Source organism: Artemia sp. Qi Xiang Cuo, chromosome 10 (assembly GCF_049724085.1).
Source record: "Artemia sp. Qi Xiang Cuo chromosome 10, ASM4972408v1, whole genome shotgun sequence".
Lineage (NCBI taxonomy): Eukaryota > Metazoa > Arthropoda > Branchiopoda > Anostraca > Artemiidae > Artemia > Artemia sp. Qi Xiang Cuo.
Window position 1 is genome coordinate 48,484,678 of NC_142803.1, and position 23,283 is coordinate 48,507,960.

Here is a 23,283-nt window from a genome sequence, read left to right on the forward strand (position 1 = left end):
TCTGGCCGGCCCCCCTTCCATAACTCTTTCTTGTATTTTCCATAATTTTGTTACTAAACTATTATATTTTCATCATATTTTGGCATATTTCATTATGATTAACCTTACTTCACTTCTTGAGTGTGATGGCTATAAGACATAGGTGCCAACAATTCTTACTACATAATATGCAGAATAATTGTACCTAACACATTAGGCATACAGACCCGCTATACTTTACCCTCATCTCCTCTAATGTTCAAATATATAGCCAAAATTTGTTTCTAAAGTATTATATTTTTATCTTACTTTGGTAGCCTATATTCATTAAGATTGAGCATCAGAGTAACAAATTAGAAGAACATTAGGTAGGGGATATATCATACAAGTACCTTCACCTATTTTACATTTTATTTGTGTATGCCCCCCCCCCCATCGAAATAGATTCTTATGTGCGAAATTGGTTGAAGACCTTTAACGGCACGTCAGAATAAAACCTAAACAGTTGCGCTTTCACAGAGCAATGGGAGTGGTCATTATTTAACCCGTGTTAGATGGATGAAAGAGAATTAACCTCGGCAGTTTATATCTTGTAATGGGATGCTTTTAAATCCCTTTATAAGTTTTGCAGGGATACGCCCAAGACATTGTCTGCTAACAATACATAGATCTAGAAATGCGTCAGAGAATCATTATTGTGCCAAATCAATGCTGGTTTTAGGCTTAGCTGGCTGATATGAGATTACGGTGATCTACCACCAAGAATGCAAATAAATGATTAAACAGGTACAGGCATGTACAAAGAATTAGATTCGGGGAGGGGGGAGGTGTAACCTCGAATGAAAACAGGGAATTATATGGATAATATAAGAAATTAACAGAAAAAACTGAATAGTTTAGTGGTTTTAGGGTTGCACATACCGAAAGCTCCCCCCTCCCCCTCAAATATATGCCTATGTAGGGGATATGGGTTCTAATATGGACATCAGCTTGCGTAATTAAACCATTTGCAATTTTTTCTATAAATAGGGTATTGGAGTCAAGAATGGTGTCGGCAGAACAATTTACTACTAGATCAATGGGAGTCAAGGCCATACCCAGGATTATTATTATTTTTTTGGTATTTGTGTTCAGGGGTTTTAAAAAATATATAAAACACATCATAGATTTGGTTAGATATATGTATTGTTGTTCGTTTTTACGAGTCGGACAAAAATTTCGAGGGGAGGGTGCTCAAACTGGTGCTCCCCCCTGGATACGGAGTTGTTAGAAATCAGATTTTAGGAAGCAAAAAAAGATTAGTACATTATTTAAAATGAAAATTCTTTAAATAAAATAAAGCATAAATAAAAAACTATTAATTGAGGCAGTAAGCTATTTCAATATTAAAGCCAAACAGAGAGAAAATGAGAAATCCCTCTCTTATAGCACTGTGAAAAGTGCTTTAATTTCATTGGTTTATGTTTGTGACGTATTTTCGTAAGCCAATTTACAAGCTCTACTTCTTAGGTGTACTAAATATCAAACAGTTCGTGGTAACGAACTGTAAGTAAGGAGCGACCCGGCTCAATAGTAACCGAAACTCTAAAAAATGGAATTTTGATACCAATAGATACATCAGAAGAATCAGATTTTTATGCTGATTTCAAATATATAAAATTCAGACTCTAATGAAAATCCCACCATCAGATTCAGCGTATCAGAGAAGCCTACTATAGAAGTTTCAAGCTCCTATCTGCAAAAATGTGGAATTTTGTATTTTTTGCCAAAAGAAAGATCACGGATGCGTATTTATTTGTTTGTTTTTTGTTTTTTTGTTGTTGTTTTTTTCAGGGGTGATCGTATCGATCCAGTAGTCCTAAAATATCGTAAGAGGGCTCATACGAATGGAAATTAAAAGTTCTAGCGCCCTTTTTAAGTGACCAAAAAAATTGGAGGGAAACTTGGCCCCCTCCTACGCTCATTTTTTTCCCAAAGTCACCCAATCAAAATTTTGAGATAGCCATTTTGTTCAGCATAGTCGAAAATCTCATTAATATGTCTTTGAGGATGACTTAATCCCCCACAGTTCCCGGGGGAAGGGCTGCAAGTTATAAACTTTGCCCATTGTTTACCTATGGTGTTGGTTATTGGGACGTATACAGGTGTTTTCAGGAGGAATTTTTTTCTAGTGGGGGGTCGGGGTCGGAGTAGGAGTTATGGGGGAGGATCTTTCCATGGAGGATATTTCCTTGGGGGAAGGAACATTTCAATGAAGGGGGCGCCAGATTTCCCAGCATTATTTAAAAAGCGAGCAGAAATTAAATAAAAAAGCAAGTTTTTTTCAACTGAAAATAAGGAGCAACATTAAAAACTAAAATGAACATAAATTATAGCGTAGGCTATATGAGAGTGCTTGCCCCCTAGTCAGTAGCTCACTCTTCGCGCTAAAGTTTTTTAGTTCTTTACAAAGAAATATCTATTCTATTTAACCGGTCTATTTGATTCAAGGGTTTGGGATTCGATCAAAATTCGAACTTTAGCGTAAATAGCGATGTATTGACTAGGGAGCGAACTCCCTAATATACATAATAAAAACATATGAATATAGAAATTCGCTACGTAAGTTAATTTGTAAGTTAAGTCTGAACAAAATTTCGAGAAAGCCAATTAGCCCAAAAAAGGAAAATTAATATGCAAATTTTGTTTTAATTATTCATGTACGGTGAGCCAAAATCAAAGCAGCATTAATTCAAAAACGTTCAGAGATTAACTAAAAACAAGTTTTTTTTTACCTGAAAGTAAGGAGCGACATTAAAACTTAAAACGAAAAGAAATTGTTCCGTATATGAAATGGGGCTGTCCTCTGTTCAAGGCCTCGCTCTTTACGCTAAAGTTTGACGCTGTCTCACAACTTTATTTTTTTAAACAATAAAAAAATTTAGCGTAAAGAGTACAGCATTGAGCAGGGGACGTTCCTTTTCATATACAGAATAATCTCTGTTAGTTTTAAACTTTAATGTTACTCCTTACTTTCATTTAAAAAAAACTTTTTTTTTTATTTAATTGCGTTTGAGATTGATATAAATAAATGGTTTCATATCAATATTATTTACTAGGCATATGACAGAAAGGACAGCCAATTGGCCAGCCCCACCTTAAAAAATCTAAATTGGTTCTCAGTATGAAATTTTAAGCCACTGAAATATACAAACAGTCAAATAGACTTGATTGGTTCTTGTGTGGAAAATTTTAAACCACTAAAAAGATCGAAAAGTTTTTGGGCCACACCCGGAAGCGTTTATAAATGGAAAAGAGTGAGAAACATAATTGAATAAGCAAATAAAGATACAAGAGAAAAACATAAAAATAGAAAACTATACACAATGGGGAAGAACCTATATCAGAAAAATTGTACAGTTTTTTTTACCAAGTGTTAAACACACCTTTACGATGCAACTCCGTAGTACACAAATATAGCTCAAAATAATATGTCAATCAACCTGGATAGAAATGCACAGGATCAACCCAGGCGAAATTGTCTTATATTTTATGTATTTCTTACAGGCCGTATTCGTGAGGGGGATTAATCGGTTTGAGCCCCCCAGCGGTGGCCCGCATAATGCACCGGTACCTGAAAATACATGTAAACAAATTTTTGCTGCGTTCTGTAACAAAAATTCAGTATGATGCTCAGTGTAGGTCAATATTCTCATCTGGGGAGAGGGCTACTTCCTCACTCTGGAGACATATTCCTCACTCACTCACTCAAATTTCACTTTCTTAACTTGACAGTTTATGCGGCAAATAATTCTTCAAGAGGGACAAACCTATGATCATTACCGAAGCTGTCAACATGTTTAACTGCCCTTCAAGCATCTTTTTAATCTTAAATATCATCTGAATTACCCAGGTGGCATGATTCATGACATGCAATACCTCGAGATAATGTTGAATCTCGTGTTTTAATGCCTAGTAGCCAGTTTACTAGGGAATAGAGAATGTAAGTGTTTAGATACTCGTAGAAGGTCCGCAACATTTACTGAACGGGGGGGGGGGTCCTAGAAGGCACAAAGACAAAATATAAGAAACTATCGAGCCAGTCAAGAGAATTTCACGATTTTGAAGGAATCGAAGATGCTAAATCACGTGCGCGACTGAATAACAATTAAAGTTTTAGAGGGTATTTTTATTTCCAGAACATTTAGCTACGTTGAACAAAACGGCTATCTCAAAATTTTGATTGGATGTGTTTGAGGAAATGGTGGGCGTGAAGAGGGGAGGGGGTAGTTGCCCTCCAATCACTTTCGACAATTAAAAAGAGTAGTAGCCATCTCAATTCTCAATTGAATGAGCCCTTTCTTGAAGTTTCTAGAACACCGCTTTTTGTAAAAACCTTATATGTCCCCAGGGTATAATTTACAACCCTTACCCTGAGGTCTTTAGGAGGGTTGTCGCCCTTAAAGACCCGATTTCTAGAACTCTCAACTATGTTGAAAAAATGGCTATCTCAAATTTGGATTGGATGTTTTTGGGGAAATGGTGGGCTTGAGAGGGGGTATGGAAAAGAGGTTTTTTAAAACCTCTTGAGATAGCCATTAATATATTGCTATCTCAGAATTTTGATTGGATGTGTTTGGGGGAATGGTGGGCGTGGATGGGGTGTTAGTTGCCTTCCAGTCACTTTCGGCTAATTAAAAAGGCGCAAACCCTTCCAATTTCCAAACGAATGAGCCCTTTTCGAAGTTTCTACGACAACTCCTTCGATACGAAGTGCCGGCACTATATGGGCCTTTACAAGTAAACCAGTTACGAAAAACCCATTTTTGACGGGTTAATTCAAGACATCGCTCGCTATACAGTCATGCAATGCTTAGCGTGGTTTTCAATGCGTTTACGATATTTAAACTGTTGTTTTTTGGGGTTTAGGGGGAGAAAAAGGTACCTAGGTTCGCTTATGTATTGATTATATGCTCTGCTTTACTCCCCCCCCCCTTAATCTGCAAATATATAGCCCAAATTTACTTATAAACTATTATATATTCATCCTATTTTATTTTATTTCATTAGAATCAACCAAACTTGACTTTTTAGATAGGCCCACATAATGCCCCTGCCCAAGTACCATACATTGTGCCAACATCGTTCTTTACTTAGGCAGAGCTATTGCACTGCCTATGATATAAGTTGTTTATATTTATAACAAATCATAACAATACTTATATTGTTATGTTTTTTATAATATACTTTTCACATAATTGCCCAACGGTGCTTGGGTATTATGTCGACCACAGTGTTGTTCTTCATCTGTTGTAAAACCGGGTTTTCTGTGTGCACTCGGAGACAATTAGCTTAGTTTGAGTGAGATATACTTCTATGCAGGTATATATTAATTAAATATTTAATATGTAGAGTTGGTTAGGTTAGCTTTAATACAATGCGATTTAGATTTAATACAATGCGTTCTGGGCGGCCTGCTTTCCACAATTCTCTGTTGTAGTTTCCAAAATTTTGTTACTAAAGTTTTATATTTTAACATATCTTTGTATATTTCATTATGATTAACACAGCCTCACTTCTTGAGTGTGTTCGATATAATACGTAAGTAACTGCCCTATTTCTGGCGTTTTCCAAAGGTACGGCCCCTCCTGAGCCTGAGATAAATTCTCGCATACGTGCCTCGGTTCTGAGCATCAGATACTTTTTTTCAAACGGACCGACAACGCCAATAATAATATAGGCCTAAGGCAAGAATCCAGTCACTACAGCTTTCCGCTCAAAACATGAGTCCAAATACAATGTTAATGTACCCAAAAAAGGAACGATTCACTGGGTGTAAATCTGGCATTGATTTCGGGGCTTAGGCTTATTTCACAAGTGTTTTTCTTGCCTCGTCGGGTAATTTTAGATCTTTCAGTGACTATACATACACCAATAAGGGGGGAGGGGATTGGTTTTATTTCCTATATCAACAATCGCTGAACTCTGCTAGGCTGTTCCTAAGTTGTGTTAGGAAAACGTGACTTGTAGACAACAGATGAATTTTCTTTTTTTCAAATTTCTAACAAACCTAAGGTTAGGCAGATTAGGCTGTTTTTAAGTTTTATTTTAGAAAACGTGACTTACACACAGTAGAAGGATTTTCTTAAATTCCTATTGCTAACAAACCTTAGAAACGACCTAGTAGAGATAGACTGTGTATTGATATAGTAAACGGAAGCTGATTTTTCTCCCTTTATTGACGCTAGCACAGTCACTGAAACATTTCATGGTAACGAATCTAAATTGTTTCTGAAAGAAGCAAAATTAAAATTTTAAACGAACAGAAATTGTTCCGTATATGAGGTGCCCCTTCATAATCCCTCGCTGTTTACGCTAAAGTCACTTTTTGTCACAATTCGTTAAGAACGACTGCTGAAACACAAGGGCCGTTGAATTTGAATGAGAAGTATTTTGTAAAGAATTTAAGACTTTAGTGCAAAGAGCGAGGGGCGAGGAAGGGAGAGCCTCCCCCCCACAAATAGTTTATGTTCGTTTCAAGTTTTAATGTTGATTCTTACTTTCAATTATAAAAAAAAACTATTAATCTAGACAAAGATTTAGTAAAATATTAATCTAATTTTTTATTAATATTAAAAAGATTTAGTGATATCAATACCGAATTATCACCCTACCGTAGATAAAGTGAATGGTCACTTAAGACTGATCTTGATGTTGTATTGTCTACAAATTTAAAAGGTATAGTTTCTATACAGAATGATAAAAACAGTATAATATACCTTTCAGCATAATTCTCAAACATAAAAAGGGCATGTTGGATGAGAGAACCCCATTTTATGTGCTTTCTAATAACAAAAAAAGTAATTCAAATAATAAATACTATTAATTCAAAAAAAAATTGAATTTACACCAATGCTTAGGCTTGGTTCTTATAGTCTAAAATGCGAATTTCGCACCAAAGTGTGCAACTACTCTGACTTTCTAGAAACTTTTCCAAAAACACTACAAAATTTCAGCATGTGATTCAAAGAAAACATCCCGACAATTTCCACAACCAGTTTGCAAAATAAACATCAGCATGTTCAAAATAAGAAGATATTTTACAAGAGAAATATATACGCAAGCTTACAGAAAACAAAACTGGAAGTAGAGACATCGACAGAATCGCATATAGGCGGGTACACCGAAATTATTTTCGGGGGGAGGGGCAAGAATAAAAGACAAATTTCATAATTTGAATAAGAAGTACAAATAAATTAATGATGATTAGGATTTCGGGAGGCCTCGGCTCCGAGCCCCCTCCCCTGTGTATGTCCCTGACCGCAAGCAAAATAAGACCCGTAATACATGAGAACAATGCGTTAGACGCAGAGGAGATAAATGAAAAACAAAAACAAACCTAGTCGGAAGACAATCAATTGGTTCCGTCTGCAAGGCTTCCTGTTTCCGGAGTGGACTGGACGATATGGAACGTTTCCCACCCAAACTACTATTGCTGGACAGACTCCATCTAGAAAATCAATTAGTAACATTTAGAAATACAACGGACAAAATAATTATCATTTAAAGACATTGAGAATGATGTCGCTTTGGGGAGGAAGTGGGAAAGGGAAGCCCACGTAAATTTTTTCTGGGGATGAAAACTTGAAAACTGGCTCTTTTTTGCCTGAAAGGTGTCGTATTTTTCACAATTCCAGTTATGGCTCTTCTATTTAGTATCAACTTTTCTAGACTATAATAATGATGCAAAAGATTAAACCTAACTTTTACGTAGTGTATTTTTTCTATGAACGTGGAGAAAGAGTTATATAAAAATCGAGCATTACTGAAATCTAGCAATGAATTAAAAATAGCCTAGCCATACAGAACAATTGTTTTGACAAATGGAAAAGCATCATTTGGGGTAAGTTCAGACACCCTTATATAGTCTCCCTGCCGGTAGAAACAAGAAAGCCCTTGTTGGTCCAGAAAACCTAATTTTGCTTCTTGGTGAAGACTTATGTAATCGACAATCGTTTTGCAGGTTCAATCCCGTGTGTCTCAAGGATTCATTTCTTAAGCCGTCCTAGCCGAGTGGTTAGTGCGCTAGACTTGAAATCCTTTGTCCGCGAGGACAGGGGTTCGAATCCTGGTGTTGCTCGTTATTTGGTTTAGATCGGGGGGAAGTGGCGTGACTCTGTAAGGTCAGCCAGAGTCGAACCATCTCTAGATGGGTTACCTGGAGAAATCTGGGGAAGGTAAACAGGAAGGGTGTACGATAGCAGAGGATGGCTGCCGCCCAGCCCCCCATTGCACTTCCTGGTTGAAGGGCTACGAAATTGAGATCAGCACCCCCGGTAGAGATTATAAAGTCCAATTCCATATTATTTACCTTTACTTCCCTTCAACATCATCTAACCCCAAATTCGACATTATCATCTCCACTCCATCAATTTCATCGCTTTCTCTCCATTTGTAGCTCCATCGCCATGAATATATTTGCATGTGTATACTGTATTTCTCCGGCTATTATTACAGATACAGACTGAAAAAAAACTAGAAAGCGTTTCACTAGTCTGCCTGGACTTAGCATGAAAAATGTGAGCAAAATGATAATCGAAAATAGCTACTGGTATCCATTTCATTGGATAAATCTCATCAATAGATGATTAGAGTTATAAATAGATCCGTTTGAACAAAAAGTTTACCTTCAGGCATTCATTCTCAAAGCCAGCCTTTTAAATTTGATTCCTTTTCATTATATTGATGTACCTAAAAACAGGTTTTCAAATTTAAACTTAGAAACAACAAAATAGATAACTTCACTATAAAGCGGCCCCTACATTGGCCGTATTATCATGGTTGCAGCGGCAGCTGCAACCTAGTAAAGAGCGAACCACAGCCCATAGTAATCAAAAGTTAAAAAACGTGTTTTCAAAAAAACTGTCTAGTGACAAAAAAATCTCCATTTGACACTGAATCAGGAATGGTAACTATTGTTTTGGTTAATCTTAGAAGTAAAAGTTTATTGCAAAAAGAAATTTATGGTGATTTTAAAAAAGAGCCTGAAACCCCTTGAAAATGGCGTCAAATCTAAATAAAAAGTGCACCATTGGAATCAGCATGGTCGAAAACCTTTATTAGGATAATCACAGTCCTCCGTCTTGAACACCAAGGAAAATGACTTTTTTGCATGGGTAGCACTGACGTGTCTTGTCCCTTTTTTTTCTTTTTTTTTCTAGAAGGGCTAGGGGGTGGCCAGAGCATCATAGAGAGTGTGTAATAGCACATTCGAAAGGGAATTAAATTTGTAAGTACTCTTTTTAATTGAGCAAAAACATTGGAGGGTAAATAGCCCCCCCCCCCTACATACAGGCCCCCTCCCCCAATTAGTCCTATAAAAATTTTGAGACAGCCATTTTGTTTAACATAGTTCAAAGGTCCAATATATATGGTTTTGATGATGATATGACCCTCCATAGTCCCTGGGGAAGGGCTGTATGTGGTATCGGGTGTATCGATATCGCACGTATCGGTATCGTGCATATCTGTATCGCATGTATCGTATCGGGGATCTCGGTATCCGCTGGTGTTTTTTTTTAATCATTTTCTAGGCTCATTTTTTTAAAGCATGTCCCGGCAAGGTATCATCATTGCAGCGGCAGCTGCAACCTAGTAAAGAGCGAACCACAGCCCATAGTAACCAAAATTTAAAAAACGCGTTTTGAAAAAAACTGCCTAGTGAAAAAAATTCCATCTGACACTGACTCAGGAACGTTAAGTAATATTTAGGTTCGTCTTAAAAGTAAAAGTTTATTGCGAAAAGAAATTTACGTTGATTTCGAAAAAAAGCCTCACATCCCTCGAAAATGGCGTCATATCAAAATGAAAAGTGTACCATTGGAATCAACATGATTAAAACCTTGTACAGGAAAGTTACAGTCCCCCTCCCTGAACAACAAGGAAAATCACTTTTTTGCATTGGTAGCACTGATGTTTCCCGTTTTTTTGTTTTGTTTTTTTTTTTCTTTTTTTTTAAACAGGTCTAGCGGGCTACCAGAACATCACAGGAGATTCTTAATTGCTCATTCAAAAGCTATTCATCATATCTACGTGCTTTTTATAAATTCTGCCATCTGCAAGTTCCATATGGCACTAAAATGGCACTTTTTGTGCTATTTCTCAAAGGGTGGCACTAGCAGGCTACCAGAATATCGTTGACAGCTCTTTTGTAGCTCACATAAGAGATATTGTACATATCCACGTCTTTCATATAAATTCCAACATCATCAAGTTCAAATGGCACTAAAAACGGCATTTTTGATGTCGTGTCTCAAGTGCAAAAGGTTCACTAGGAAAAAAAAAATTGATTTCCAACAAAATGTTTTGCTCGAATTCAAACAAATCAAAAACAATCCAATTTTTCTGTTGGAATTGTGACTTGCTTATTTAATTCAAACAAGTCACAAAAAAAATCCAATTTTTCTGTTGGAATTGTGACTTGCTTATTGAATTCCAACATATTATTGAAATTATTAAGATTTATGTACTTTTCAGTACAAAAAAGGTAATTTTCACCGTAAATAGGTTATATCAATCAACACGGTTTGAACTTCAACAATAGTTTGAAGTTTCTTGAATATCATTTTAATTTTGACTGTAGGACCATTGAAAGTAATATGTTCAGTATAAGTTCAATTCAAATATTTGAATTAAGAAAAAGGAGAATGCTAATTGAATTTTGAGTGTAAAAAGATAATTATAAAAATAAGGAAATATATTTTTACTTTGAAATTAGTTGAGCTTTCTTGTCTGCAAAATGAACACGCAGAAATTTATGTACACAAATTGTCATTTAGCTTTTACAATCGCTTTTTTTAAATACATTTTTTGTGAGTTTCTGATGGTAGAAAATTTCTTTAGATGCTACCCTAACCTTAACAGTACTACCGGTGAAAATATATTGGTTTCTGAATTGAATTTTTTCTAATTAAGAACGGAAATCCTTTTGTGGGAACAACTTTATGTTTTTGAGATGAATGCCATTTTTGTAATGAAGCCCAAAAAGCGTTTCAAAAAAAATCTTCCCTGGATTTGCCATAAATTTGCTGCTTACGCTGAATAACAAAGTAAGCAAATATATCAAAGAAAAGAAGACGCCTGTAAGGGTATTTTAGTCCTTTACGCACACATAAAGGAACAATAAGCTTCCCCAAAAAAGAGAAATTTCTAAAATGGTGCACATTTCAACTGGACTCAGAAATACTACACTTTAATAGCATGAATCGTGCTTCAAAAACTCCGATTTGCTACAGGATTAATTAAGAAATAGGACGTTAGCCAAATAAGTTTTATCAAACAGTTCATAGTGTTAAACTGTAATTAAGGAGCGACTCAGCTCAATTGAAACCGAAACTTAAAAATGGAATTTTGATAACAATTGATAAGAATAGGGTGTTTATGCAGATTGCAAATATATACATTTCATTACGTTTAATATCTACCCACCAAAGGCTCCAAGCCTCAGAAGAAAAAGGGATTTTGATGGATTAAGGGATTTTGAAAACAGGGAGCCTTATTTTCGAAGAAGGGAGAAACACCCCCCAAAAAGTAAAAAAATCTTAAATGTAAATTAGACGTCCAAATTCAGCATATCAGATAATCTTAATGTGGGGGTTATGCTCTCCTTTCTGCACAAACGTGGAATTTATGTTTTTGCCAGATAACTGATTACGGATGCGTTTCTATTTGTTTTTTTGTTTTTTTTTTTTTTGTTCTCGTGTCCTTTTTAAGAGACTGTGAAGATTGGAGGGCACCTAAACCTCCTCCCAAGACCTATTTTGTATCTTACTTTGTTTTCGAATGTTATAATTTGAGATCAATTTGACAAAAAAAAATCGTCTCCTTCAACTACCTACAAACATATAATATTGGAATATAACATTGCCTTTTCTTTGGAAAAGGCACTTGTTTCATTTAAAAAAGTTGGGGAAACAATCGAAAGTGCACTTTGTGGGAAGGTGCTATCAAGTCAAATTTATAAAAAGTGGTCAAGTATTAACATAAGCTTTTAAATGAGCCCTTAAACAGCTTTCTTTTGTTAGAGTAGCCTTCTAGTTTCTGCTAGTCAGTAGGTGATTTATAAAGCCTGTCTTCAATATGGCTTTTTCAGGCGAAGTGGGCCGAGTAAAATCAGCTTTTTGCTCATCGGAAAACATACGTTCCTGAAAAAAAATGTATTCTTTTGTGAAGTATGGATAATGAACTTTATGTTATAGACTAAAAGTTTTTCTTAGCTGTCAAGGTTGTTTGCAGTATTCTTTTAGAGCTGTCTTATCTCTGCTAGATCGGTGATAATTAGAAATTATATTAAAAATAAGTTTTCAACTGAAACTAAGAAGTGACACTAAAACTTAAAATGAGCATACATTATTCCGTATAAATAAAAAAAGATCATGGCAGCGTTGTTTCTGCATTAAATTTTAACAAAGATTAATTTAAAAAAACTAAGTTTTTCCGAGGGAAGTAAAGAGCGAAGTTGAAACTTAAAACGGACAAAAATTATTACTTCACAACATATTTAATATATATTAATATAACTAGTACAAATAAACCAACTAATTATGTTTCCCTATGCTTTTATGCTTATACACAACTAGCGCTTTACTGAAAACACAAAATAATATAGGAGTTTTGGTACAGTAAAAGCAAACCAATTAAGGACAATTTTCATAGAACCAAAATATTATCAATCCCTTTTAGGATCAATCCCTTTTAAGATAAAGCAACAATCCATTTTAGGGTTTTCTTTATTTTTTTTTAATTTTAATTTGGTATCACTTCTGCACAATGGCTCAGTTCAATGACTGGCTCTCGTTTTGATTCTTAAAAGGACACGTCATGATTAATTTGTACACAAATTTGAAGTAAGGCCATCTTGATACAATTAGGATTATAGACTAGCTTTAAAATTTGTATCATAGTTTGAAATTCACTCTTGTATAGAGAGAAATGATCGGATTTCCAGGGTTCATTTTATGTCTTATTTGAGCTTCATTTCAACTGATACAAAGCATATTTCTTACAATTTAAGACTGCATATTACCCACTATTGGTATTATAGCTGGTGAGAGCAAAATGCTGCTTGATAAATCAATCCAATATTTCTGTATGTTGTTCAATTACTTCACGGTTATTAAAAAATATTTAGTTTTACGCTTATGTTTTTAAGATAATTTTAATATACTGAAAGTTCCTAATGTCACAACTGGTGTAAGGCTGTGAAAAGCTTTATAGATTCGTTTAGTGTTGTCAGGCTACATACTCACTTTTGACTCTTAAATGAATAATCCTGTTTTTTTATACTTGACTTTTGTGTTTTCAGTAAAGCGCTAGTTTTGTATAAGCATAAAAAAAGAAAACATTACTAGTTGGTTTATTTGTACTAGTTATATTAATATATATTAAATATGCTGTGAAGTAATAATTTTTGTCCGTTTTAAGTTTCAACTTCGCTCTTTACTTCCCTCGGAAAAACTTTGTTTTTTTTAAATTAATTGCTAATAGATCAGTTTAATAATGAAATTGTCAAAAACTAGCAATGTAAGGTCACGACCAAAGCAACTTGGGATCAAGATTCACACGAATTGAACTCAGTTCCACAGTAGAAGTGACATATACTTCTACTGTGCTCAGTTCCTTAGCCAGACTGGAGTCTCCATGCCTGAAAAGACTCACGACACTATCTAGCCAAGCAAGTTGGCACAGGGGCTGCCAAATCGAACACATTTGGTGTTTGAAAACTGTGCTAGGGCCTGGGCTTATGAGAGGTCTGCGCAGTGTAGGCACAGAACCAAACGAATAGTACGTTTTACTTAAAACGGGGAAAACCAAAAATAGATGATAAATTTCGAGCAGCCAAGCCTCCTTCAAAATTTTTTTTCATCTGTGTTCACTGCAGAATGGAGTTCAAGATCTTGTTCTTTTTCGAAAAAGTACCACAAAGCCAAAAGAAAAATTCTTACGTGGTTAAATAGTACTGCTCATTTAGTTTTGGAGCCACGATTTTTTTTTCAGGGGGCAGCTAAGAGGGTACTTCTACCCTGTGGTGTTTGTGGTCCAGGTCCTATTGAAATAGCCCGCCACTGTTGTTGGAAAAAGTATCTTCTAGATGACAAAAGCATCAACAATAAGCCCTTTTTGATGCCAGAACCGTTCTTACGTGCAAAAATTGAGAAATAGTTCTACAAACCACCACTGGTTAGAATCGCTAGTAAGTTGTTTCTTTTTTTCAAAATAGAAACATGGGAAGTTTCAAACCTTATTGCATACCCTTACAGTAGTCTTCTTTTCTTCGATATATTTGCTTACTTGTTTATTCAGTGTAAGCAGCAAATTTATGCCAAATACAGGGAAGAATTTTTTTGAGAGGCTTTTTGGGTATCATTACAAAAATGACGTTCTGACGCTCACCCTTGATAAAAAAAAATAATAATAATAAAACACACAGTTTTCATGTTTCAACCATTGACAACCATTGACCCGAAAGATCCTGCAGCGGGATAAAATATGATGTTCCATTTATTGAGTTTTACTTGAGGTTTCTATCCAATTTCCTAATAGCATGCTAATTTTGTGCACATAACTTTTCTCAGGTTTATCCAATCTCGATAAGGTATATATTTGGAATCTCTATAAAAATTCCTGCTCTTTTTTTTCAAAATTTTTTCATCGCCGTTTACCAAACGTCCACTGACATGACAATCATAGTTTGTGTGGAGCAGAGTTATTTACAAATAACGGTGCGGCCACGCGTGCCTATTTAATTTTGATTATACATGCATGTGTCATCCAACAAACATCAGTTAACGTCACCACAAATAGGGTAATTGATAATTGCTAAGCACCACAGACTTGAAAAAAAATCAAAATATGACAGATCATCGGCATCGTAAAATTTCTGTTGGAGTCTTTTCTCTCCGTAAATCAGTATTTCCAAAACTACAAAACGGAAGAAAGGTTTTCTGGATGTTTTCCAAAGAAATTGCCAACGGATTGTTTTGGGTACCCGGCTGATTGACCGTATTTGAAACAATAGGCTGTACGAAAAGTGTGGTTCAATCCCGGTGTCTAGGGCTATAGTGAGAAAGGTTGAGATGGCTAGGGCACGTTCTTCGGATAAAGGATGACAGATTCACGAAGATTGTCCTTTTCGACCAACCTCCTAGGGCTAAAAGGAAAGCAGGTCGTCCGCGGTTGGGGTGGGAGGATTTCGTAAAGAAAGATTTAAGGGAAATGGAAACTTCCTGGGAGGGTGTAAAGAGAGACGCTTTGAATAGATTGGGATGGGGGAGGATCTTGCGTAGCTGTGTTGGTCTCAGGCGGGTTGGTGCTGCGGTGAGTTGTAGTTTTAGTAGTATTTAATTTAACGTATACCCTGCCAACGTATTTTTTTTTTGTAATCACACTCTTATCTGCCATTGTTTTCTCTGCTTATTCAAATTTGAACGACAAAGAGCTCGGCAGAATTTTTTTTTACAACTAAACGGTAAAACATATTGCTAGACAAATCTTCGTATTAGAATTCGACACTGTAATTAAATCAAGCCTTACGATCTCAAATTTTGCTGAAGAACAACTTGGAATATTTTATGAATTTTCAAGAGAAATGTAAATTATTTTCCCTTATAACATATACGAAAGAGTTTGGTGCCATATCTAACAAGCATTTTTATTACCGTCCGTTAAATTAATTGCTCTATTTCAAATTGTACACCAGATGGCGCGGCATGGCGGAAGTGTGCCTGAAAGGACACGAGTTGTGCCATGCAGCATGGCGCAACTCCGCGTGGCGGTACAAATTGCATTTCGAGATGCACATCACAAGGCAGAGAGGGCAACCCCTCAGTTTAGATTGTAAATATCCGTTTAAAAATGGAATGTCTTTTCTTTCGAAGTGTAAATCCATCAATTCCCAAAATTCTTTTATATGGGGATCTATTCACGCAGGAGAATTAAATAAAAGAAACAAAATCGTGGACACCAGAACCATGTGAGGGAGGAAATTGACCATTGTCACCTAGTATTTATAGTCAGGGACATAAAGTTTAGGAAAATCTGGAAATATCCAATAAAATGAGGATTAAACAGTGAAATCAAACAGTTCGTATACGGAATTGTGATACCAATAGGCATATCAAAAGAATCGGCTTTTTATGCTGATTTCCAATGAATAAGTTTCATTAAGTTTAATTCTACCCGTCAAAGGTTACAAGTAAATTTTCCAGGAAATTTGCCTGATTTTCGAAAAAGGGGGAAACACCACCTAAGTCATATACTCTTAATGAAAATCACACTATCAGATCCAGCATATCAGAGAACCCTACTGTAGAGGTTTGAAGCTCCTATCTGCAAAAATCTGGAATTTTGTATTTTGTGCCAGAAGAAAGATCACGGATGCATGTTTAGTTGTTTGTTTCTTTTTTTGTTTTCTGTTTTCCCCAGGGGTGATCGTATCGACCCACTGGTCCTAGAATATCGGGAGAGGGCTCATTCAAATAAAAATCAAAAGTTCTAATGTCCTTTTTAGTTCTTATGACCCCCTCCCATGGCACCTTTTTCTCAAAATCGTCCGATCAAAATAAAGCTTGCCCATTTGTTTACGTATAGTATTTTTTATTGGGAAAGATGCATATATTTTTCAGGTGGGGGGGGCAAATTGTCTGCTGGTGGGATTCTCCTCGGAGAGGGAAGTTTTCAGGGGGTGAATTTTTCAGGGGAAATTTTACACTGGGGGAATTTGACAGAATTCCTATACGAAATTCGCTTTATCTGTCTTGCTTTCTCTTTGCCGAATCAATTTTACGCGTGGAGATGTTAAGGATAACTGTCCGCGGTAAATTTTCACTGGGATTGGATTGTCTAGAGCAATGGTTCTCAAATTTGCTTAGACACTGCACCCTTAACCCATAAAAAATTTTAGGTACCCCTTCCCAGTTACCGGTACTAAGTAAACTATAGCTAAAATATAAATAAAATTGCCAGTCCAAGAGTTAAGGGGATCCTCTATTATTTTTTTCTTGGCCGGCCGCGTATCCCCTAAAAATTTTGGCGTACCCCCCAAGGGGTACGCGTACCACAGTTTGAGAACCACTGGTCTAAAGAATAAATCCGTGAGGAGGAGGGATTCTTCCGTGGAGGAGTAGCCAGATTTCCTGGCATTACTAAAAAAACGAAAAGAAACTAAATAAAAAACAAGTTTTTTCAACTAAAAGTAAGGAGCAACATCAAAACTTGAAATTAACCAAAATTGTTACGTATATGAGGAGGGTTGCTCCTCCTCAACACCTCGCTTTTTGCGATAAAGTTTGAATTCCGTGCCAATTCTTTAAGAGCGACTCCTGAAACACTATGTTCGTTTAATTAGAACGATAAGAAGCTTTTTTTAAAGAATTAAAAAACTTTAGCGTGAAGAGAGAGGTGTTGATGAGGAGCGAACCCCCTCATATACGTAAAAATTTATGTCCGTTTTAAGTTTTAATGTTGCTCCTTACTTTCAGTTGACAAAACTTGTTTTTTATCATGTCTTTTATCATTATTAGTAAAGAACGATGTGGGCACAATGTTTTTTATTTTTTCTCCACCCGGACACTTCCTATCGAAGGAGTTGTCGTAAAAACTTCGAAAAGGGCCCATTCGATTGCAAATTGGAGTGGCTAGTGCCCTTTTTAATAGTTGAAAGTGATTGCAAGGCAACTAACCCCCCTCCCACGCCCAACTTTTCCCCAAAAAAATCTAATCAAAATTTTGAGATAGCTATCTTGTTCAGCATAGCTAATTTTCAGATAGAAGGTATGTTTTTGAGGAGGATACACTCGCACAACCCTCGGGGCAACGAATTTAAATTGTTTCATGAGGGCATATAAGAACGATGTTTGCACTCTGTACTATTCATTATTTTTTTTCCTTTACAACAGGGCACTTCATATGGAAGGGGTCATCGTAGAAACTTCAAAAGGGGCTCATTCGATTGGAAATTGAGAGTTCTAGTACCCTTTTTAATAGCCGAATGTAATTGAAGGGCAACTAGCCCCCCCCGCCCATCATTTCCCAAAACACACCTAATAAAAGTTTTGAGGTAGCCATTTTTTTCTGCGTGATTGACTTCTAGATAGAAAATATGTTTTTGAGAAAGACTCTTTCCCAAAAAAGTATTGCAATTTATGCCATGGGGGCATATAAAGTTTTTATAGAAGGCATTGTTGTAAAAACTTCAAAAGGGCTCATTTGATTGTAAATTCGAAGGCAAATTGCTCTTTTTAATAGCCAAAACTGATTGTAGGGCAAATAACCCCCCCACGCCCATCATTCCCCCAAACACATCCAATCAAAATTTTGAGATAGCCAATTTGTTCAGCGTAGTTGATTTCAAGATGGAAAATATGTTTTTGAGGAGGACACTCCCCCACAGCCTTCAGGGCAAGGGTTGTAAGTTATGCCCTGGGGCCATATAAGGTTTTTAAAGAAGACGTTGTCGTAGAAACTTCAAAAAAAGCTCATTCGATTGGAAATTCAAAGGACTGGTGCCCTTTTTATTAGTCGAAAATGATTGGAGGGCAAGTAGCCCCCCCCCCCATGCCCATCATTCCCCAAAACACATCCAATAAAAATTTTGAGATAGCCATTTTGTTCAGCGTAATTGATTTCCAGATAGAAAATATATTTTTGAGGAGGACACTCCCCCACAACCCTCAGGGCAGGGATTATAAGTTATACCCTGGGGCATATAAGGTTTATATTGAAACCTGTGTCGTAGAAACTTGAAAAGGATCATTCGATTTGAAATTCAAAGGGATAGTACCCTTTTTAATAGTCGAAAGTGAATTGAGGGCAACCAACCCCCCTCTCACGCCCGCTTTTTCCCCAAACACATCCAGTCAAAATCTTTAGACACCTATTCTATTCAACGTATTTGAAAGTCTCGAAAATAAGATCTCTAATGATGAAAACCCCTCCCCCAAAACACTGAGGGCAAGGGTTGTATGTTATGCCCTGGGGGCATCTAAAGTTTTTATTGAAAGCGTTGTCGCAGAAACTTCAAAAGGTCTCATTCAATTGGAAATTGGAAGGGTTAGTGCCTATTTTAATAGTTGAAAGTGATTGGAGAGCGACTAGCGCCCCTCTCACACCCAACATTTTCCAAAACACATCCTATCAAAATTTTGAGATATCTATTTTGTTCAACGTAGTTGAACGTTTTGGAAATTAGGTCTTTTAGGATGATAACCCCCTCAGAGCCCTCAGTGCAAGGGTTGTAAGTTATGCCCTGGGGGCATATAAGGTTATATAGGAAGTTGTTGGATAATCATTGGCAGCGCGATCGCGCTGCCTAAGTAAAGAACGAGAACACTCGAGAACGAGGTAACAACCCTCAGGGCAAGGGTTTTAAGCTATGCCCAGGGGGCATATAAGAACGATGTTGGCACAATGTATTATTTATTAAATTTTTCCTTTAGAGCAGGGCACTTCGTATGGAAGAAGTTGTCGTAGAAACTTCGAAAAGCGCTCATTCAATTGGAAATTGGAGTGGTTTGTGCCCTTTTTAATAGTCGAAAGTGATTGGAAGGCGACTAACGTCCCTCTCACGCCCACCATTTCCCCAAACACATCCAATAAAAATTTTGAGATAGCCATGTTGTTTAACGTAGTTGAAAGTTCTGGAAGTTCGGTCTTAGAGGATGACAACCACCCTAACAGACCTTAGGGTAAGGGTTGTAATTTATGCCCTTGGGGCATATAAGGTGTTTATAGAAAGCGTTGTCGTTTCCAAAAGGGCTCATTCGATTGGAAATCGAAAGGCCTAGTGCCTTTTTTAATACTCGAAAGCGATAGGAAGGCTTGACATTTTTTATAGTAAAGATCGAAGTGGGTATAATGTATTATTTTTTGTTGTTGTTGTTGTTTAGACCAGGGCACTTCGTATTGAAGGAGTTGTCGGGGGAACTCGAAAATGGCTCATTCGATTGAAAATAGAAAGGGCTGATGCCCTTTTTAATAGTCGAAAGTGAATTGAGGGGAACTAATCCCCCTTCCACTCCCACCCTCCCACGCCCACCCTCCCTTTTCAGCTCTGAAAATTTAACCAAATCAAAATAGCGTAAGTTTATCCAAGCTATCACAGAAAGTAAAGAGATTTTTTTTTTGCGAATGGTATCAAGTTTTCCATTTCAGGGCAACTAGAGGAGGTATGAAACTAAATTATCAATCAATCAATCAATTTTTATTCAATTAATAAACACAACAAAATACACTTCAATATAAACTCCCCCGTAAGGCCTATTAAACAGTACTATTTAATTGCTGAAAAATTTTCTGCAGCATACAAATAGAAGGCCAAACTATAAAGTCTTAAAAAACGAAAAGATTTAAAGTATTATTTTCTTTTTCCCTGAATAGACTATGTCAATATCACAGTAGACAGAATATACCAGTATGATCATTCTCTATCTCACCCATTATAAAAACCCGGACCGGGGTGCGAGTGCTCCGGAGAACGTTTTTGCAGATATAAACATAGGCGAAATCAGATTAGCGGGAATGCAGGTTAGTCTGTTTACGTCTGTTTCCATCAAAGTGCATTGAAACAATCGAAACAGACGGAAACAGACTAACCCACATTCCCGTTAATGCAGAAATAAGTGGGAGGAGCTTTTTGTGAACGAAGACCAGAAATGATCTGCGATAAGCTTAATGGTATATTCTGTCTACTGTGGTCAATATAAAACGAACAGAAATTATTTTAAAAAAACTTTTTTAACAAAGTAGGTTTTTAAAATAAAAGCAAAGAACTCCATTAAACAAAAAAATAGAAAAAATCAAATCAAATAACCTACCAAGCGTTAAACTACCATAAATCAGCATTGATAAATAAGTGAAACTCAAAACACAGAGAATTTACAATAATTAACCGAGTCAAACTTAAAACTAGCAGAAATTAACATAAGTAGGGCGCAAAACCCCTATGCCTTCCCAAGGCCAAAACAAAATTTGCTTTTTACTGAAAAAACTCAAATGAATGTGCATTGTCAGTTTAATATACATATACTGATGTTTAGTAATCAAAATGTTAGTATTATTTGATTTATTATAGTTATAAAAGTAAAAACATTTAAATTTTTTCAGTAAATTGCAAATTGTGTTCTGGCCTTGGGAAGGCATAGGGGTTTTGAGCCCAACTTATGTTAACTTCTGCTCGTTTTAAGTTTGACTCGGTTAATTATTGTAATTTCTGTTCGTTTTGGGTTTCATTTATTTATCGATGCTGATTTGTGGTAATTTCACGCTTGGTAGATTATTTGATTTTATTTTTGCTCATTTCTAGTTTAATGGAGTTCTTTACTTTTCTTTAAAAACTTATTTTATGGAAAAAGTTTTTTAAATTATTTTACAAAAAAGTTTAACCACATATTTTATGATTCAACTTTAAACTTCTTTCTTTGAAAATGTTTTTTTAAAAAACAAATAAATTAAAAAAATAAGTACTTATTTTATCGTCGGTAAAATATTGGAAGGGTTTCCTCTTATAACAGTTTCCGATACTCGTTGTTTTCACCTTCACAAAATCAAAGAAAATTATTCTATGGTTTGAATATGTAAATTAATTTGTTTTATTCAATTTATCTTAAGACATTAGAGAGTTTTATTGACAAAACAGTTCATTACCATAACAATTTTATCTACAGTGTAGTACCCATTATAATCGCAGTCATATCTGTAATCTTCAATTTACACACACCTTTACACAAAACTTAACAAAGAGCATTATACGAAATCTATGAATTATATTAAGCAGGCCTATATTTGAAACTGACAAAAGAGCAATTTTCCTTTTTTAAATTGCTTCTGGTTTATCCTATAGAATAAGCGCGTTAGTCCAGAACATAGACTTGTTAACAAATTATATGCACAAAATATGTCCTTTTGCCAAAATTGTTTCTTTTACCTTGGGCCCAATGTAATTTACATTGACGTCAATATGAAGGTGGTGTCAGGGGAATGGGCCCCCTACGTTTTCCTCTCTATCCTCGGTTTATTTTTTGGGGATATTCTTATTGAAGAATGCCCTTTTGGTATTTTTATTGAAAAAATTTAAAAATTAACCCTCCCCCTATATATTGAGAGCTAAAGTCCTTCCCTCCTAAATTTTCGTGTATTGACACTACTCTAAACCAAAAGTAAACAATATTTTTATTTAGATAATAAATAAATTAATGATTCCACTTTTTTGCTTTTTTTTGTCTCCAAAACAAGTATTTTATCCGTCTCTCGCTAAAAATACTCAAAAGAAAATAGTGACGAATAAGTTTAATAAAGTTATAAGCAAAGAAAAGGGGTTGCAAAAAATTACAAATAAATAAACTAAAAATTAGCAGTGATTTGGACTACATTAGCAGTTTTATATCTTAGCTAAGCGCAGACTGTTCATAGGTGCATGTTTGATTGATGAAATTATTCAGTCACTACAGCCAGGCATGCATTCAAAAATAGGCCATCAGTCCATTTTTTCCCATTCATGATAAATCCATAGAAAAAGGTCCAAGTCCAAGTTCCCCAACAAAACGGTAACCCTCAGGTTCGTTTAAAGTCACGCTTATTAAAGGGCTGTCGAGAACGATAAAATTAAATATAACCTACCTTCTTCTGGGGCAAACAAGGTTATTTTTAGAATTTTCATCCGAGGGCACCGACTTATCCAAACATGCTTCTGAGTATGTTTTTCTACAAGACGCTAATGACTCTTTATAAAGGCATTTCTCCATTTCATAGAGATGCTGAAAAAGAACATTCTTTTTTTTAGGAAATACGATTGGACAAACAAGATCTCCAGTGGCTAACAACTCGTCTATTGTAGAGGTTATGAACAGCATAAATATAGCCTACTTACAGCAATAAAACTTTGTTTTAAAAATGGGGCAGAGCAACACTAGCGCCATAGAAGAATGAAGATGGTGTAGAAAGTACTGGATTGCGTTTTTTATCACAAATTCATCTCGCCAGGCTGTTAAAAACTCAGGGCCCGATATCCCAGCAATGTATGCGGGGGATGCTGAGATCCTCACGTAGAGTGATCACTGATTTGGGAAAAAGTTTATAATAATGATAATAATAATAATAATTTATTTATGCCCTCTATACATACATGATGTACACAGAGGAGTATAGGAAATAAATGAAAAGAAAACTGAAAAAATACAAAATTAAACTTCTAACAAAAAGGACGACAACAAGTAGCTCATAATACTCAATAACTCATGAATATATAATACATAGCTTATGATAGCCCATTAT

The 23,283-nt window shown here is 35.8% G+C and overlaps 1 protein-coding gene across 2 annotated transcripts in view; it reads right to left on the reverse strand.

Moving 5' to 3' along the window:
• LOC148947839 (uncharacterized) overlaps window positions 1-22,763 on the reverse strand; it is a 71,559-nt gene extending 48,796 nt beyond the window's left edge. Inside the window, exons 1-2 of one of the 2 annotated variants that reach the window (XM_089095480.1) lie at window positions 22,630-22,763; window positions 7,358-7,468 (exon numbers count right to left, since the gene is read on the reverse strand). In XM_089095480.1, coding sequence (XP_088951606.1) covers window positions 7,358-7,468; window positions 22,630-22,754 — 236 coding nt within the window. In that variant the 5' untranslated portion in view covers window positions 22,755-22,763. The remainder of the gene's footprint in view (window positions 1-7,357; window positions 7,469-22,629) is intronic. The other variant, XM_089095481.1, reaches the window with a different exon arrangement.
• Between the last annotated feature and the right edge of the window lie 520 nt (window positions 22,764-23,283).